We start from the raw sequence: 19,860 nt of genomic DNA, 5'->3' as shown, positions 1-19,860 counted from the left end.
CTTTTTTTTTTCTTTCTAAGAGCAACATTTTTCCTCTTATCTTCATTTATGTCTATGTTTCCTTAATCATCTTCAAATGTTTGTGAATTGATGTTCACATGTCCCCATGCTGTTTTTTAAATCTCATTTGTTGCCATTTCCCTTTTACAGAGAGAGGAAGCATTCTGTTTAGGCTACGTGTTTAAGGGCGAAAAGTGTTTATAGAATCTTCATCTGTTTCCCCTGAGCCTGATCTATCTGATGACATCACTCTATAATTTTACATGATTTGGACGATGCAAAGTGCACAGGGTAGAAAATTCAGGACAGCACACAGGACATGTTTTTATAATTAGCTGAGAACCCAGGATATAGCTTATGAATCTTAAAAAAAAAAAAAAACCCTACAAATCCAGTGGGAAAAGATGATCCTCATTGACCCATCCTTTGGTGGCCAAAGACTGACTTTGAGGGATTGCGTAAGTGCTTATGTGGTTGAGACATGGATCTGGATGGAGGTTCAGCCATTGAACTCTGGATTAAAAATTTTGGCCTAGATTAGGTCATCGATAATATCAGTGATCAAGGATTTTGGAGGCAATTGAATTAAATCCCTTAGCATCTGGAATTTTGAGACAGTAATGGAAGAAGTCCCATATTATCTCATTCTTTTTGTTTGAATTGGTTGTTCAGGGATCTTTTTAAGAACTCACACCGAATGGCAGAGAACTTCCATTTGATACACAGTTCATTGACTGCTGACTGTTGGGACATCATTTTCTAAGACCTTCATGTCTTAGTCATGTATATTTCTTAAGTTTATTGGACCCTTTAAACAATTAAGAAGTCAGAGCATAGTAGAGAGATCTTGTTGAAGATTTATGAAATGTCAAAATTTAACAAATGTAAGATCTACATTTAATTCTAGTAGGAATAAAATCTTTGACTGGCTTGTACAAAGACAAACACCAAAACAAATAAAACTTATTAGAACTGTCCAAAATGAGGACTCACTAAGGATCTTCTCCCTGGTCCTCCTCTGGTAATGCTTAGAGATCTGTCCTGGGAAGAAAAATCCTTTGGTAAAAACTTTGTGTTTCTGCCTCACTATGTGGGAACCTGTACCTTGAGGGTCCTGGACAAATAAAAGGGTTAACCCAAGTATTGAACACTGTTTAGCTGTCTTGGGACATTTGTTCTGTGTTCATGGATTTAGTAAATTTAATGTAAATAGGCACCCCAGCAGCTGTGTCCCCTTAAGCATATTTTATTTAGCAGCTGAGTTATCCACATCACTTGGCAGCCATAGATTTTCAATTTTTTCTTGTGCCAAGAGGGCAGCTGGAATAATTTGAGTACTCATTAATTTGGGAGAAATATGAGCTGTGTATGGCAGACAACATGAGTCTTCTGTATGGTGTTGTACCAGGATAAGCAGATCAGAATAGAAGCAATTTGCCCTATCCCAAAGGAGCCCTAGGATTTTAATAAGCTGGTTATGAAAATTCTATTTCTTTGCAATTTGAAGCATCTAATTAGAGCCTGTAATTTCTCTCCTATAACGAGAGTGGATGAAGGTTAACGTTAGGCCTCCCGGGCCCTTTCACATTCATTTACAGAGAGAAATCAGGTAACAGTTGTAGCTAATTAGTACAGGGTATTAAATATTTAGTCCATCTTGATTTAACTTGGAGAACACATGCATGTTGTTGGGAGTATGGAAAATGATAAAGGGAAGTTAAATTTAATTTTTAATCAAAGATAAACTTAAAGGCAGTATAATAATTTTAGTACTGACTATCCTAACCCGACAGCCAGAGCAGCAATTGCCTCCAGTCGTCTGAACTGTCAAGATAAAGGAAGATGATGTCGATTTAATTTCATCACTGAACACATTTCCCAAGTTCAAACAGCTGGGATTTATGCAATCTGCGTAGAGTACAAAGAACTCCATGATTTTTATCACAGCAGTGACATAAAAAAACCACCTTCTTGATGTTTCAGAATTTGAGTTTGGATATGAGTGCGTTTGGGGGATCTATCCTAAGGAGATGTATCATTCACAGGCATTTCTTTTAAGAGAGGACTCACGTCTAACAAAACTGTTCTCCGAAAAGAAATCCTCCAAGAGTCAGGGCCCACTGGTAATGGGTAGCACTCACTGTGTTGAATCAAGTCTGACTTTGCCATAGACTGATCCCAACCTCCTGCTTGAGGAGGACAATAAGTTATTCCTCTCTTGTCATAACCTGACCCGAATGACCTTCCTAAAGTGAGATTCAGTTAAGTCGGGACATGCATATCAGAAAGAAACCCCTCAGAATGGATACCATGGCAGTCTGCCCTTTGGGGCCTGACACCAACTAAAACAGCTTCAGAGTGAGAGTTCCCAGGAAAGTTCTCAGGGCTTCTGTAACTTACCGGAACCAGGCTTTTAGGACACCAGAATATCATAAAAGAGAAAAGATGAGGGAATAACAAAATAGAAAGATTTTAAAGAGTAACTTTAAAGCCCATGTCCCTCTAATTTTTCTGGTGAGGGGGTTTATCTTAGCCTACAAAACCCGTCACTACTCCAGTTGTTTCATCAGGGAGATGCTTGAAGCATCTTTGCAGATTTGTACAAAATAGATGGTGACTCCCAAAGACCATCTTACTTTTTGCTACATTGGCTTCCAGTTGCCAGTTATTATAAAATAGTTCCTGACGGCAATAATCCTTTGAAAATCGCCTGTTATTGGGGATAATAGCTGGTTGTCAAAGCATTAACCACCCTCGACTTCACTTTGGGCTATTACATAACAAAAGAATGAACTGGTGGTGAGTCTGCCAGGTGTATTAAATTATATCATGCATTATAGAAGTTCTATGCTGGGGATTAGCATCCAGAAAAGAGTATCAGAGATTGCCAAACTCATTATCTGCTGAGGCAGGAGGCTGGCCTCAGGCCTGGGGATGCAAGACTCTCATACGTAACAATAAAGCCACTAGCTTCAGTCCATCCTTGCCCTAGCATGGAGACAGACAAGTATCACAGCAGCATTTCTGCTCTGTTCTTCCACCTCTAAAGAAAATCAGATTATGCTGCATTAATTATGGTAAGCTGTACTGAAATGGATTTAATTCATTTTCTGATTTCTTTCTTTTTTTTTTTTTTTTCATTTTCTGATTTCTTAATGACAAATCTACCTCTTTGGACAGACTGCTATCGTCAGAGAATTTGGTGGATCCTCCCACCACTTTTTGGAAGTTGAAATTTTGTTCTCTAGCTCCCTTTAGACAATAAAAATGCATGGAAGACCTTCAGAGGGCACGGCCTCTGAGGGGCTCTGCTGCGCTGCAGGCACCCACATTCACTCTTCGTATTGACACTGGGCTCAAGACATTTTTCAGGTCAGATGTTTTCCAAAAGGGAGAAGAAGCGTGACATGAAACAATGATTTAATGCCCATAGAAATAAGATTTTAGTTGCAAACATACAGACAAAGCATGGCTTGCTGTGCTCAACAGGTCTGGGTGATCTTTCACATAGCTCTTGGCCTAGCCCATTCTTGATGACCTAGAGAATGGTGCCTGCTTCTAATCTTCAGTGGGAAATTTTGAGACCTGTATAGTCATTTCCATAGTCCTGAAGCTCTAACCTGCATTTTCCTACCTGAATCTTTTCTGCATGGAGTTGGGTACTGGAGTACTATTGCACCCCTTCTGCCTTGCATAGACCCTGGCACCTAGAAGATGCTCTGTAAATATCAGATGAATGGAACTGAATGGAAATTTCTTATGGTCTCTTTCTGAAAAATATTTCTTATGATAAAAGTATTTCTTGTTCATTATAGAAAATGTTTAAAAAACCAGGTAACAAGAAAGAAAAAGTATCATCTGCTAGCCAACCACCAGAGATTATGGCATTAGGTACTTTTTGCATATATCTTTCCATTATTTTTCTGTAATGTGTATATATATATATATTTATTTATAGATTGGATAAGACTGTACATGGCATTTTAGAGCCTATTTTGTTCTTTTAGTGATGTCTTTCCAAGTCATTAAGCGATCAACTTTACCATTATTTGTAATGGCTTCATGAAAGTTAATTGAATGAATGCACTATAATTTAATCCCCTTTCTCTGGGTACATTTAGGAGGTTGTAATTTTTCTCTAATATGAACAGCATTGCAACATATATCCTTTATGTTAAATCGTTTCACTGTATGATGGTTTCCTTGGGCAACATGGAGAGTCAAACAAAGAAAACATCCATCAAGACTTTTGAAAAGACAAATTACTTTGGTGGGTAGAAGGAAAAGCAGAGTATATCAGGCATCTGAACTTGCTCTGAATACTGACGGGCAATAGCATCTTATGGAAGTCATCAATGGATAAATGTTTAGAAACCATAGGATTTGGACTATTATATTAATTTGGTTTGTACATTTTAGCAAAATGAAAAATTTCAACTTGCTGGTAAGAAAAATAAGTATTTGGAAGTGATTTCCTAGAAGTGGATTGCTGAGTCAAAGGTCATGTGCACTTCAAATATTTGAAAGATACGGCCAAGTTATTGCCGGTTTATATTCCCACCAGTAGAAAGATGATTTCTCAATACTCTCATCATCATTAACAAGCCATTTTCAATTCCCTAGCAAAAACCCAAAAATACCCCCCAAATTCCCAATTTTAATTTGTATTTGTCCTTTAAAGTGAGGTTGAACATTCCTTTCTCTGAGAGTTTTTGTTTGTTTGTGTTGCCATGAGTGTTTCTTATTCTGTGATCCAGCAGTTCATGTCCTTTAACCAATTATTTTGCTCTCATGTCAAAGTGTTGCAATTAAGAACATGAAATTTGGAATCCCGTTTGCCTTAATAAAAGGGTTTGACAGCTGTCACTTTACCAGCTGTGTGACCTAGGACAGGTTCCTACCTTTTCCAAATCTCAATTTATTCATCTGTTAAATAAGAATAATGATAATACCTGTCTCATTGCAATCCTACCATTATGATAGGTGACAATGGACTCAATATAGTTTTAATTCTGTACTATTCCCTTATTTCTCTTAGCATGTTCCTACTGCATACATCATGATGGATTATCCCTACTTAGCCTACGTTTGTATCTTATAGTTGCTTGCAATAACCACATTTATCCACTTATTTGACAAATATTTTGGGACAACTGCTATGGGTCAGGTTCAGGATTAGGAGTTAAACACAATAGTGAGCAAAACTGATCTCCACCATGAAAGTTACACACACACACACACACGTTTATTTGTGTTGCCATGAGTATTTGGCGTGTGTGTGTGTGTGTATGTGAAATAGAACATAGCCAAGTGACAGGCAAATAACTATAAATTGCACTGATTACATGTAGAAAAGCAATAGGGGCTGAGACCAAGCATAAAAGGGAGACTTATTTTAGATAACAGGATGGAAGAGGGACTTTGGGAGATGGAAAGTTTTATAATAGGACCAAGAAGATGGGAAGGAAATGGCAATGCTAAAATGTTTCAGTGTTGTGAGAGCATGTGCAAAGGCCCTGTGACAGGAAAAAAACCTTCAGGTGTTGGGTGAATTGGAAAAAGGTCATCCTGGGAGGAAGTGGATGGGTGGGAATTTGACAATGATGAGGGTCAGCCTGAGGTAGGATTATGGGACAAGGCAGGGACCAGAACAGGGGTTGAGGGTGGCTTTTAATTCCTGTTCTAGATTAAAGCAATGCCCCTTTAGAACTTCTACAAGGTAAGGATGCAAGAAGTTTTCTTTGGGACTGGATAGCAATGGAAAAGCTCAGATAAGAGGCCTGGCTGTTAATCTAGTTAAGAGGTATTAATGGCTTGGACTAAGTGTTGGCAGAGGAGATGAAAATCACAATAATTAAATTTAATGAGAAACTTCCAAAGAAATTCATTTCTCCATCCCATGTCATTAATTAGGAACTTTTAACCCTCAAGTCATTAGAAGTCACCCAGTGCTCTGGAAGAGTGGGCTTCCAGGCTACAGCAGATTCTCTGGCCACTCCCTCCCATGCAGCCTCATGTCCTCAAATGTATTCCTCCAGGAAAAGCCCCAATCTCTCAGAAGGTGATGTTTAAGATGGAAAACTGTAGAATTTCCTTGCTGACATCAGAGCCAGCAGCTTTGACCAATCTTGAGGTTCCCAGGCAGGAGAAACACATTTTGGGAAAAACAAAGAACTCAATACCAGGACACAGTATCTCTCTTTCTCTGCCCTTGATCCCTATGAAATATCCTGACTCCAGAAAAATAACAAACCAGTGAGTAAGTAAAATGTGATGGTGGGGAAACAAAATAAGTTCTAGCTCTCAAGACTAACAGCTTCTTTCAAGTGTACGTTTTTTGTTCTATCAAAACCCGTTGCTCTTCTTGGTTTACATTTTGCTGTTTTGTCCAGTGCCTCCCAGGCCACCTTTTTCCACCATCCCCGTGCATCCCCATGTTGATTCTTCTGAGTCTGTGGCTTCTCTCCACTGCAGGAAAGCTCCTACAGGACAGAGATGGTCTGTTACCTTGCACGACCTCCCCTTCCTCAGTGCTTCTTGGTCACAATGCCTTTTAACCATACAAACTTTCAGTTGTTTTTCTCTAACATGTAGAACTTTGGTTGGGGGGGGGGGGGAATGTGAGAAATGCCTGAGGGTTCATTTCCAGGAGCAAAGAGTTGGGAGAAAGATGAGGAAGACTTCTTTTGGCTTCAAATATCCCTCCAACCAATGCACAAAGCTAAGAGAAGGACTATCAGGACTTTACAGTTACAAGCAGTTGACAAAATATAACCCTCTTTCATGATAAGAGCACTGAAAAAATTTATGACCTAATAATAGTAGAGCCAATAGTAATAAAAGTAGAGCCAAAAAAACACTCTCTGTTGGAGGTGTTTGAGCCCTCTGCTTGAGGGCGGCCAATGCCAAAAGGGAACCCCGGACAGCTGTAGGGCTTACAGTCTATAAGATTAAAACATAACAATTCTAAATACAACTCCAACTGATTGAATAAAAGAAATAAATTTTCTTCTGGGGTTTCTCAGAAAGAAGACATGTGCCCCCCTGTTCCCCCCTGGAACTTTCACTCACTTTTCTACCCCCAAACAGTGGCTCTCCATAGTGAGTCATAACTATGACTCTCCATAGTAGGGTCTGCAGCTGGGCATGCTCCCATAGTGAGTGTTTGGAGTCTTGGGAGCACTGGAATCCCTGGAGGAGGCAGAGGTCGGGGTACAGGTAATGAGCATGTACTGATTGCCCAAACCCCACAGGTGATTCTGATACACAGCCACCACTCCCACACACCCCCACCCCCAGAGCTATGTCCCTACCTGTCTGCCTTTTGGAGAATCACAGGTAAAATGGAATGAACTCTGCCCTCAACGATATCCTTGCAGTCGTCTGATAAGTCCTTGACTTTTCTTACTGACAGTAAGCCCCAGAAGGTGGCAGGTGATTTGACAGCAGAAACTGCTATTTTAGACTAATTCTTAGTGACAGGGAGGATTGGTTGGGAAAATAGAAGTGACAAGAACTGTACTAGCTTAGAATTCACAACAGCTGTTGGTTTTAATGAGTTTGAGAATGATTTGGGCAGAATTCCAAACTCCTAAATCCTCGACCTATAACCTGCACTGTGCTGATTCACTAGGGTGGTCTGCAGAGAGAGTGTTCTATCCAAATGCATGCTACTTCTTACTGTGAGGCTTTGGCCCACATCCCACACGAGGACCACATTTGTGCCCAAGGCCAAGTAAGTCTTGGTCCTGTACCCTCATCTGGGTGGTAAACACAAACCTGAGGGAGCATATTAAGGAAAAAGGAGCTTTCCTCTAACGTCCAGACTGGCAGGCCAAGTCATGTCTTCAAGCTTCACACCTCTGGGCCCTTTCCTGCACATTTACTCTTTAGGGTCCAGGCAAAATGCCCCACTGGAGATCTCCTCTTAGAAAGGACCCCCCACATATAAATTCTTTCATAGCACAACCCCCCCCCAACCCCTACCATTTTGGTTCTATTTAACTGCAGTCTTGTCATACAGGTACTATTATGTTAGCCACAGTGCCCTGTAGGTAAGGAAAATGAGGCTCAGAAAGATCAAGTAACTCACCCCAGGTTGCCTAGCTCAATTGGGGAAGGCCCAGATTCTAAAACTGGATGTGTCCAGTTCTCAACCCTGTTTTTATATCTACTGTATTCTGCTCACCTGTCCACCCAGCCATTCCTGTTATTCATGACCTTTTTCCATCTGTTAGAACTGTCCCAAGTGGGAGGTGACATTTCTCTGAAAGTTGGTTGGTCCTATACACTGATGTGGGTGGCAAACATCCCATTACCATTGTGGGGTGTCATCTTTTCCCTGCGAGGTAATACCTGAACCAAGCAGTTATTTAAAATACAATTGACTTCAGGCTTTGCATGGCTTCCATTTAGAATTAAGGGACAGCACCGAGGAAAAAAAGAAACATACTATGAAACTGATGATCCACCTGTGCGAGGCAACTAAGACACTATTTTCTGGCTTTTGAAGATGAGATGGTAATAATAAAGACCAGAGCTTTTCACCCCTCCATTTCTTCCTATTTATCACTGAGCTTCAAAGAAATCAAGGGAACTGATCATAGGAGAAAGTGAAATTTCAGCTGGTTGTTAGCAGATCAGTCTGAAAAAATAAGAAAGCATTTAAAATGAAGTTGGTAATGAAGGAAAGAGCTCTAACCCTAATAAGTTCACAAGTGTCCCATGCTGACTTATTTTGACTTATAAAATTTGTGAAAACAAGTGGAGAGAAAGTGGGTGACTGAGAATCTCTGAGAATCTACTACATCCTGGGCACTGAGTTGGGTACTGGTGCCTCATTCTTCCCCCACAATATCTGCATTTCTGTTTAGTGGTAGAAATAAATGTAATTCAATAAAATAAACAAGTCATTAAGATAATTACAAAATGTACCAAGTATCATGAAGGAGACAAATGTGATGAGAGGGAGTTAGATACTGAAAGTGAGAGAGTGAAGAACATTCCAGCCAGTGGGACAAGTGGATGCAAAGACCCTAAAGCCAGAATGAGTTTGTCATGTTTCTGGATCTTCTGGGCATCTTAGCTGTGATTAAGGTTTGGGAATATATTCTAAGTGCAATGGGAAGACATCACAGGGTTCTAAGCTAGACATCACAGGGTTCTAAGAGTGACGTGATCCCAAGATGTTTCACGAGCATGACTATCAACATGCCAGTTTGTAGAATAATTAGTTTCTCTTTTACATAAGTAGACTTTCTGATCTGTTCTGCTAAATTTAACGGCTTTATCCACATGAATCTATGTTTTTGTTCATGGTGTTTAACCTGTAAGCTTTTTTGGAAGAAGGGGCATACCTGTGAATGAGTCACTGTCACCACTTATCTCTCCAGGTCTGAGAGGGCAAGGGAAGCAGGGAAAGACGTCCTAGCCATACAGATCTGTAGTCCACATGGTGGTTAGCAGTCTGAATCTTGGCAATGAATTTAAGAGCCCCTCATATCAGCAGAAGGGGGTTTTTATGGTATTGTTAGTGAACATGTATTTGAGTGCTAGCTCTGTGCCAAGCATTGCACTGGATTCTATGGATTCAGAAATGAATGAGGCAGGGGTCCTGTCCATTTGTCCATTCCATCTCTGTTCCTTTAGATGTGGTCATTCAAAGGCTCCATGATGTGATGTGCCAACTCAAGGTTTGTAATGGTGCCTCTTCTGTCTCAGGGCTCCTGGTGTGTCCACCTTGTTCCCACATATTGAGCAGTCATTCTTGATATGAAGTCTGGATCCGGTCATGAATGGCCAACATCTGGGACTCACCAGTCATTGGAGAATGGGCATATAAATGAACAAATGAACTTCTCTCTCAGTTTGGCAATCACATAAGATGAAGGGCCCATTTTTATTGTCCAAAGAAAACAATTTGCTTTTGAGGAATTTAGGGTGCAGAATATAAAATATCAAACAGAGGTTCTTAACCTGAGATCCAGAGGTGCCTAGGGAATCTGGGTCTTTGGTGGAGGAGATACCCCAAATCTCATCAATCTTACCTGAAATTGTGAATGTACAGGCTTGGGCATTTTTTGTAGGGGTAAAGTCCACAGCCTTTGCCAAAGTCTCAATGGATCTTACAACTCTGCCAAGGTTAATAGAAGTTGTCATCGCTGTAGTTCTAGTGTTAGGGATTGTCAATCCCATTATCCTTGGTAATGGCAGATAGCAGTGATGACTCCTCAAAACTCACCTCTAGGAAGAATCCTCTTCTTCACCCACAACAGACAATTTCCTATTTAACCAGACTTCTGGGCAGGGTGGAGGGGGTGTCTGGGATAGGAGATTTGGCTTTCCTCAGTTCACTTTGTTTAGTTTTACTACAGCAAATTGTCTCCAATACACTCGGATGCAACTCTCTTAGAATTCACTGCTTCTGACCTGTCCTTGCATCCATTATCTGGCTTGCTATTGATCACAGGGAGTGGGTAGATGGTTCACTTGTTACCACACATGAGGAAAGTACAGTCTGAAGGTTTAACTAACTTACTCAAGGTCGCCAAGTCAGTAAATGTGCAGTTGGACTGACCTGGAACCCAGGTCTCCTGATTCCCAGCTGTTTTAAGGGTACTCAGTATTTACTTGAGTCAGATATGGTAAGGCACACAGACCTAGAAATGCCTAATGTGAAGGAAATTGAGTATACTTGTAGTCCCCTAGAAACCAGAAGCATGCCATACCACATGGAGCTGCTTCAAGGGGAAGCCCCAAGGCAAGGTGAGTGGGCAAAGAAAGAGAGGGAGAGGAAACTAGATGGTGAAGCCTTCTTGTGGTTGCCAAGGGGAGAAAGAGAGAAAGCAGGGTAAGCAGGTTTAGGACTGAATAATCTCTGTGGGCTTTGGGGCACACGAGTTATCCCTAGTTGTCTAGTATGGACCAGAGAGTGATTAGGGCAGGTGGATCTAGAGTGTGAATAGCTGATAAAAAGAAGAGGCCTGGATTGGTTTATTTGCATTCAGAGGTGCACTTGTGGGCAAGTTGTTTGTTACCTGCAGGAATTAGCTAGCCCTGAGAGGGGTAGTTCCTCCAAGGCAGCAAGGCCCCAGATATCGGAGCATCAGAAATAGAGAACATAAAAAGACACAGTGAAACACTGGCTTTGCCTCCTGAATGAAGTCCTTAGGGCTGGATAGTCTAGTGAATTTGTCACCAACTTTGAGGATGTTTGTAGCTTGACTTCTTACTGCTCTGTGAAGCAGCGTGTCATATCCTGTGTTCTGTGCTAACCCAGTTTGCCGTCTCTGGATGACTCAGAGACACCTTCTCCTTTACCTTGACACAACACATGGCCCCAGAACTGGACTTGTGTCTTCCTGCTCAGAAGATCACAAATGGCATTTTTTTTTAATTGGGATGTTTTCAATACCACACATGAGGTATCAGGCACTGTGCTTGAGAGGAAAGAGATTATATAGACTCTTAGAGCATCCCCCAAATGACAGCACATTTATCATAATGATCTATGATATTCATTTGTTGAAATTTTATTACTTTTGTAATCTAATTCAATTTGTCCCATCTTACTGCTGCTCAGGGCAGTGTTACCTTATGTGCATTTCTCATCCTTTGGATAAGGATGTTTCATCTTTTATTATGAGCATGATGGCTTCTAGATTAAAGCGGCCTGCTCAGTATAACTGTTTCCATTGGCATCAACCTTCTCTGGCGCTACCTCTCCTCTTGCAGTGTTTTTGTGAAGACATTATTGGTGGTGATTTATGAAGCATTTGGGGAATAATCAAGTTCTAGTCCTCAGCTTCTGCTTAGAGTTTAAAGATTTTATTCAGAGGTGCTTCTCTAAAGCACAATTCATTGAAATGAGCAAATAAGAGAAGTAGGTTAGGAGCATCTTTTGTGAAGATACAGATTAAGAACATATTCAGTAATAGTAAATTGGCCTTGAAGACCTAGAGACATCAGGAAAGTCCTTTCTAAAGCCGAAGTTGTGCACCATTTTTGAGAAATCCTGGAGGTGTTTTAGGGGATAATTGAGTTGGGCAGTGACCCTAAAGGGCCATGGGCAGGTGGAGGATGTGAAGCTGTGTCCACATGCTTATTTGCAGAGGCTGCCACTTAGGTGAATTAAAATTTGGAACCTGTAGATATGGGCACTCAAAGGTACTGGACAATTTTTTTTTGAAAATGGCATTTATACATAAAATCCATATAAATTACATGTTTTATAAGGTAGAAGTACTAGATTTATAGTTAAATGTTACTTTAAAATGAAAGATTGTCTTCTTTTTTTTAATAAATGTAAAAATATGTATTTGGAGGCTTTTAAATATGCTGTTCTCAGTCCTTTCCTCTGTATGTGGGAGCATGAGTGGGGTTATTATAATTTCAAGGAGCACCTTTTGGTGTGAAAACTCAGCTGTAGCTACGGACATGTGAGTACAGACCTGCCCTTTTGGGGGGAAAAAGGAAGTGCAGTTGGCTTATGCTTGGTTGCCCAGTCTTGGTTAGTGTCTGATGTTCCTGACTTGTTGGATTGACACAAACTTTAAAAAAAAAAAAAAAAAAAAAAAAGATCCTCTTGATCCATTTTCTCTCTCTCTCTCTCTCTTTTTTAGACCACATACAGATTGTAAACTCCTGGAAGTTTAGCCTCAATCCTTCGCAATCTATAAAAACCCATTTGTTTGAAATGGCTCCACTGATTTCTTAATTCCTGGTTCCACTTATCTTTACTCAAGACTTATCATCTTGTCAGTGTTTCTTTAAAAGTGTTGACATCAGTCTACCTCTGTCAGACCCATCATGGGTACTTTTTAAAAATGTAGATCTGTGAACTACTTAGTTGAAATCTCTGGAGGATGGGTGTTGGGGCAATGTGTGAGTCAAGGTCCGGGGATTCCGATGTCCAGCGAAGTCCAAGACCTCTCCCCACCCTGGCCAGAGCCACACTCACTTCTTACCTGGAACACTTCAGTGGCCTCCTGCTTTAGTGTCTGCTTCCACCCTGTTCCCCTATATCTGTAGTTCTCAAACTTGGTTGCACATTGGAACCAAGGGAGATTAAAAGACCCTCTGGTCCAGAAGATCTGATTTATTTACACTTGGCTGAGACTTGAGCATTCAGAATTGTAAGAGCATCACAGGAAAATCAAATGTGCAGCCAAGTTGAGCATGACTTGTTCTCTAGATTGTAGACAGATTTGCCCTTTTACAAGATTATGTGTAGCTCATGTCAGGCTTCTATGCAGTTTCTTCTGTGGTTCTGTTCTCTGACAGTGGTTGCAAGGGCCCTATTTTCTGTCCATATTCATTCTCTACAACTTGTCCTAATTGACTCCACTCCATTTCCACTGGTTTCTTCAATATCCCTTGAGCATGCCTATCTCAACGATTTTGTACAACTTCTATTCCCTTCACCTGAAACATTCTTCCCCCAGCAGCCATGTGTCTTGTTCCCCCTCCCCCACCCTGTTTTGTCCAGATCCCCTTATCACATGTTACCTTACCAGGGAGGGCTTCCCTTCCTCTCTTCCTAAAATAGCACCTTTTGTCACTATTTCCTTACCCTGCTTATTTTCTTCATAAGCACTAAATCAAACAAATATTAGATACGAATTTGCTATTAATTATCTGTTTCACTCTCATGAAAATGTAAACTCCCTGAAGACAGACAGTTTGTTTTTGTTTACCCATTTTATCCCCAACTCCGAGAATGGTCCCTGGTTCATAGTAGGTATTCAGAAGCTACTTGCGACAGAGGGATGATGACCTGCTACTGTTGGACTATCTCAAAAGCCTGATCATTGGTGATAGCCCATTTGTTACCAAAAGGACGTGTGGGGGGGGGGGGGTGGCAGCCTGTTTTCTGGCTGTGCAGTGTGTCCATGATAGCTCTACCAGAATGTACTCTTCTTCCTCTATTTTAATAACTTTAGAAAGAAGAGATTTGGTTCATTACTACCTATATTCACCCAAGTTAAGAGGAATGGCACCCCTGAAATTTCTGGTAGGAATTGGATCTACATGAGTCAGAGCATAATTTGGCTTTTGGAAAAACTGGATTGATTTTTTTTGTTTGTTTGTTTCACTTGGGAAATTTTATACTAAGCAGATTAAATTAAATGACTTTGAACTTTGAAATGTCCACATTCTAACATTTTATGAAGCTTAATTGGGTTTATAGAACATTTAAAGACCATACAAACTTGAATCGGAGACCAAAATGAACTAATAGGTTTATGCAGGCTTTTTCCCCCTGCCTTTATGCTGCATTAACAAAAGTGGTGCCTTCATGCCAGATGATGAGTGTCAAGGCCTGACTTTCTGAAGAGCTTTGGTGTGTCCTGATCCCGCTGTGGTCTGAACTGTGCCATGGCTCTGTCCCTTGATATTTCGTGCTATGAACTTGGCTTTCAGAACCACCTCTGATCTGAAAAGTAGTTAGGCTCGAGGCAAATTTGTGACTATTTCTCTAATGGTGCTTCTTGGGGAAGAAATCCCTGATTGTTGGAAATAAAATCTCTCAGGTTACAGAATCTGCTGATAGAAATGAGGAACAATTTGGTTATGTTACTCCTAGAGGTTTTGCACTCAGTTAACTGAGCAGGTGAGTACGGCAGCCCACCCTAGAAGATGTAGAGCTGGGTTGTAATGTCGTAATTTTCGTATTAAATTTTCACTACTACATTGATTCTTCCCAGATCCTTATAGAATGGTTGAGGAAACTATAGTGTAATTACTTTATTCTCATTTAAAATGATCTTTATTTTTAAAAAAATGATTATTTATTTATTTATTTGAGAGAGGAAGAGAGAGAGAGAGAGAGAGAGAGAGAGAGAGAGAATGAGCAGGGGGGAAGTGCAGAGGGAGAAACAGGCTCCCTGCTTAGCAGGCATGTGGGGCTTGATCCCAGGACCCTGGGATCATGACCTGAGCCTAAGACAAACACAACCCACTGAACCACCCAGGCGCCCCTAAAATGATCTTTAATTCTTAAAGCAATACTTGTTCACTTGTAAAAACATTCAAGTGATGTAGACATTTGTGAAGTAAAAAGTATAAATCCCTTTTAAGATATATAGGGTTCTATGCTATCCAATATCCTACAACTTGCTTCTTTTCCCCTTACCGATTTGTAATAGATGCCTTTTTGCATGAGTACATAGCTGCATGATAGTCCACTCCATGAATACACTATAACATTTTAAAGCAATCAGCTATCAAGAGACACTTAAGCTCTAACAGTTTTGACTATTACAAATAATGAAGATGAACATTCTTGTACTTTTATCATTTTTGTGTATTTGTGAAAATGTACAAAATGAAACTATAGGGTTTTAAGATGTGCAACCCAATAGTTTTTCCATATATCTACCACTTCGTGTCATCTCTATTACCTGCTTGGCCCCTGCAGGCATTTTATTTGTTATCTTGGCTCTAAGATAAATGCCTAGAGGTAGAATTACTGGGCCTGAAAAAAATTACAACTATAAAATGCTATGGATATTGTTAAATTGCTCTCTAAAATATTTATTTTGGAGTAAAATCCCTTCTCTTTTGTTGCCAGTTGAAAGGCATCATTGTGAGAAATCCAAGGCGTGAACCTAGTATCATTTGATTATGTTTATTTTATAGGCAGAGATGTGACAAGTCATTTCCCTGCCATTTCTACTTAGATAAGGAGGGCAGTCCACAGGGAGCCAAGGCCGCCACATAAATGGAAATACTGAACGTGATTCTGATTTTCTTTCATAAGCAATGAAATAAAATACAAACCAACAAAATAAATATAATGCCTGTAAATCCCTTATCATGTACCTGACCCAAGGGATGGTGCTAACTGTAGGAGCCAGGGCAGTGGTGTAGGAGCATGGTGGGGGTTTGGGGGCTGAGATGCTAGTTTCCATTATTGTAGTTATTGTTAGCACAATTATACTTGAGCAATCATGTCTGGTCTGAAGTTTGGCACAATCCTACTGGTTTTCCAAATGGGTTGCCATCTTTTTAAGTGAGAAATTATAGAAGTTTTGCCAGTGATTCACAGCATTGTCCTGGAGTTTTAACTATGCTGCTGAGAGAGAACTCCGTTTATTCTGAGGTTCTTCATCTGGAAGGCAGAGGAGGTTCGGTATGTTTAGGTATCTTTACTTGAAAACAACTGGGCTGCTCTCTGCCAGACCCTTTCCTCTTTGCCTACAAAGGTAGACTCCTAGCTTCATTTCTGAAGAGCTATCTCTTAAACTTTGTTTTGTTAAGAGCCAGTTGGGATGCAAGTTTTTATTGGTCTTGTGTTTTCCCTTTAAATAGCCCAAATTTGAAGTGGGAGGTGAAGAATTATTTAAAAAGCATGAGTCTGAGTCTCAAAAGATTGGATTCCAGAGCTGGCTCCTATGGATGCTGGCTCTGGGCCATGGGGCTGATTGGGGTTTTCTAAATGGACAGACCCTGCATCTTCAGGAGTTTGAGAGGAGGGAGGACCCAGTGTTATCTTGAGGTCTCTGAAGACCTTCCCATTGAATCAGGACTTGAAATTAAAGCAAATCATTTTACTTAACTGAACCTCAGTTTCTCCCTAAATCAGACATCTTCAGCTAAATACCAACAGTGCCCTGGCAGGAAAAGTGAACAGGGAAGTGACTTTTTCATAGGGGGGAGGTCAATGACAACTACCTTTGGGCATATAAGGCTGACTCTTCTCTTGTTTTCCCTAAAAGAAGCCAGACTCTCCCAATAATTAATAATAAATAAATAAATAAATAAATAAATAAATAAATAAATAATCCTTTCTCAATGTGACTCCATTGAGAATAGTGTGGAAAAGAGTAAGGGGAATGAAGCGAGGCAAAACTCTCTCTGCCTGCTCAGCCACCTGGGAAGCCCCCTTGTAGGAGCTGTGATGGATAGAATGACTGTCTTGGTGCACACAAGCATGGGCAGGCTGAGGCTCCATAGTAAGAACGTGCATTTTAATATTTCTGCAAACTTGCCTTTGAGCTATAATGCCCAGATAAGAGAATATTTATGATCAAAACAAAATCTGGGGACTGGGGACACCTGGCTGGCTCGCTCAGTTGGTAGAGCATGTGACTCTTGATCTTGGGGCTATGAGTTCAACCCCCAGGTTGGGCATGGAGCCTATTTTAGAAAATAGAAACTAATGAACTAATTAATTAATTAAAGCAAGATCTGTATTTCTGTACTCTGGAGCATTCGTATCTTTTTATCCATTCATGTATTGAGTTTTCACATTCTAAGTACTGTGCTCCATCAGGACACAACCAGGGAAAAAGAGACACAGCCCTTCCTTCCCTGTATCAGGTGGACAGTCTACTGGAGATCAATCTCACAAGTGTAACCATGTGAGATACTAGTTAGCTGTAACTATAATAAAAGTGCTGAAGGACCAGTAGGGGTGCCTGACCAGGCTTGATGAGCTGAAGGGACATCAGCTGGTAAAAAGCCTTTCGTGCCACATATCCAGCATCTTCATCTGATGGCATGTCTTCTTTTAACTTGGCCACAGAGTGGTAGTCATAGGACTATGCCTGGCCTGCCAGAAGAGTTTTGTTTGGACCGTGTATTGTTGAATCCACATACTGTTTTAAATTTGAATTCAAGAGTCGTAACCCTTTTAGTCCCCTATCTTTCTTCCATCTAACCTTCAAGTACTACTTTGGGAGATGGGTTGTGCTCTATTTCAAAGAATTCAGACCTCCTGAGAAAGAGTTGAAAAAGCAGTCCAAAATGGAAGAGTCAGGGTTTTACATGTGTTCTCGGCTCTTCGGAAGCCAAAAGCTTAGGAAGGCTAGAAAGAGTCCTTCTTGGTCTCCTGGCTACCGGCCGTGCCTCTGGTCCCAGTTAATTACCTATTAAAATCACGCCAGACACCACAGATGGTAAGAGTGTATGTAGCCTGTCCTCACCATTGGGGGGAAATGTTGAGGGTCTTTTGGTGGCGTTCATATGCCCAAGAAGAGCACACTCTGTGTTTCCTGTGTGGATTAGGAAAATGGTGCGGATTTGGTCCAGACCTAGAGGATCCTTGTCCATATGTGGGCAGCAAATCCAGGCCTGTGAGGCTGCTCATTTCCCATTTTGAGTTGTTCTCCTCTGTCGTGAGTTGCACACCGAAAAACAACTACCACCAGTGCCATATGGTTTAAAAGATCAAAGGCTCCAGTTTTGAATATATTTCTAGCTGACTGTACTTCAAATGTCTTAAATATGTTCCTACAGATGGGAAGCCTGGGGCATTAAAGAGGTAAACCACATGTGCGGGAGCCATGCATGTGGTCTGGGCAGCATGGTGAAAGGTGCATATCCCTGATGCCTGTGCTCCTCTTCCTCTCAGGTCCGCATCTTCACCTACCTCATTGGACGAGAGGCTGCTTTTGCAGACAATCTCAAGTGGATGGCTTGTGCCAACAAAGGTAGGTTCCCTGCCATCTTGTACTCAGCTCACAAGTAACTTCTCCTAGGATGCGTGCAAGTTGGGATAGTTAAGAGAAAGTAGAAAGTTCTATGAGAAGGCTGTGATTTCTAGGGTAAGATTTGGGTGTTTCTAAATGGTTTTTTGATAGACTTGTAACAATTCCCAAATGTGTTTGCAAATTTTGAGGACATAGTCAAATGGAATGGTTGAACCTCTGTGCTCTGCTGCATAGTAGCTGGGTGAGCTTGGGAGTATTACTATGGCAGACCAATTTACTGTGCATCAGATATCCAAGTACTCACTCCCCATTCCCAGTCCCCTTGTAGTTCAAGACTGGTTCTGGCCAATAGGCTGTAAGCAAAACCAAGCTGGGTCATTTCTGGGCTAAAGCGTTCTGAAGCTGGTATGATAGTGCCCATTCTCTGTTCTCCTACCCTTGTGAACTCTGAAACTCCATGTTCCAGATGGAATAGTCATGAAACAATTTCATCAGCCTGGCTCCCTGAGGGATCATCAGGGACTGATGCCCTTCTACTCCCCCTGTCCCCTGCCAGCCCACACTGAATATGTATCTAATCAATAACCCTTTGTGTTGGGACACCTGGGAGGCTCACTGGTTGAGCATCTGCCTTTGGCTCAGGGCATGATCCTGGAGTCCCGGGATTGAGTCCCACATTGGGCTTCCTGCATGGAGACCACTTCTCCCTCTGTCTGTGTCTCTGCCTCTCTCTCTGTGTGTCTCGTGAATAAATAAATAAATAATATGTAAAAAAAAAATCCTTTGTGTTAAGCCACTGAGATTTCCAGTTCGATATGTTCCCATAGCATAATGTAGCCTACTTAACTGATTAAATTCACTAACTTTAAGCTGCCTCGGTGTTCTAATTTTCAAAATCAGGATGTTGGTAATAGTTCTTCCTTTGATTCCTACTAAATATAAAGATTAATGAAACGGTGTATATTAGGTGCCTGGTTCAGTGCTGGGACATGGTAAGTATTCAATAATTTTGTCTTTCCTATGTTCTGAAGTCTATTGATTAATAATCCCCTGTCGTGTGTCTGAAATGATGCTTTGGGGAAGCCAGAGGGAGGGAAGAAACAGGGCCTTCTAGTTTATTAAGAGCTTCCTTTCATGTTACACACAACCAAGAAGGCAAAGCATGGGAGGCAAATAGGTGGTAGAGTTCAGACTCCTAGAGACTGAACCTAGACTCGAGTTCAAATCCAGCCTCCACCATCCACAACTCATGTACAAGTTACCAAACCCATCTGGGTCTGAGTTGTGTCACCTATAGAACAATGGTAGTGATGACACCTGCCCCACCTGAAATGAGGTTGTGTAGGTAAAACTGGTAGCATGGTGCCTGGCACATAAATGCTCAGTATTATTTCCTGGTGCCATTTTGGTCTGTAGGCATGTCTTA

The 19,860-nt window shown here is 41.0% G+C and overlaps 1 protein-coding gene across 2 annotated transcripts in view; it reads left to right on the top strand.

Moving 5' to 3' along the window:
* Positions 1-19,860, top strand: part of CACNA2D3 (calcium voltage-gated channel auxiliary subunit alpha2delta 3) — an 833,608-nt gene that overhangs the window by 525,389 nt on the left and 288,359 nt on the right. For both annotated transcript variants that reach the window (XM_072720752.1, XM_072720750.1), the window contains exon 12: positions 18,356-18,434. In XM_072720752.1, coding sequence (XP_072576853.1) covers positions 18,356-18,434 — 79 coding nt within the window. The remainder of the gene's footprint in view (positions 1-18,355; positions 18,435-19,860) is intronic.

The sequence above is a fragment of the Vulpes vulpes genome, chromosome 9 (genome assembly GCF_048418805.1).
Source record: "Vulpes vulpes isolate BD-2025 chromosome 9, VulVul3, whole genome shotgun sequence".
In the NCBI taxonomy this organism is placed as follows: domain Eukaryota; kingdom Metazoa; phylum Chordata; class Mammalia; order Carnivora; family Canidae; genus Vulpes; species Vulpes vulpes.
This window is presented reverse-complemented; position numbering and strand designations above follow the sequence as displayed.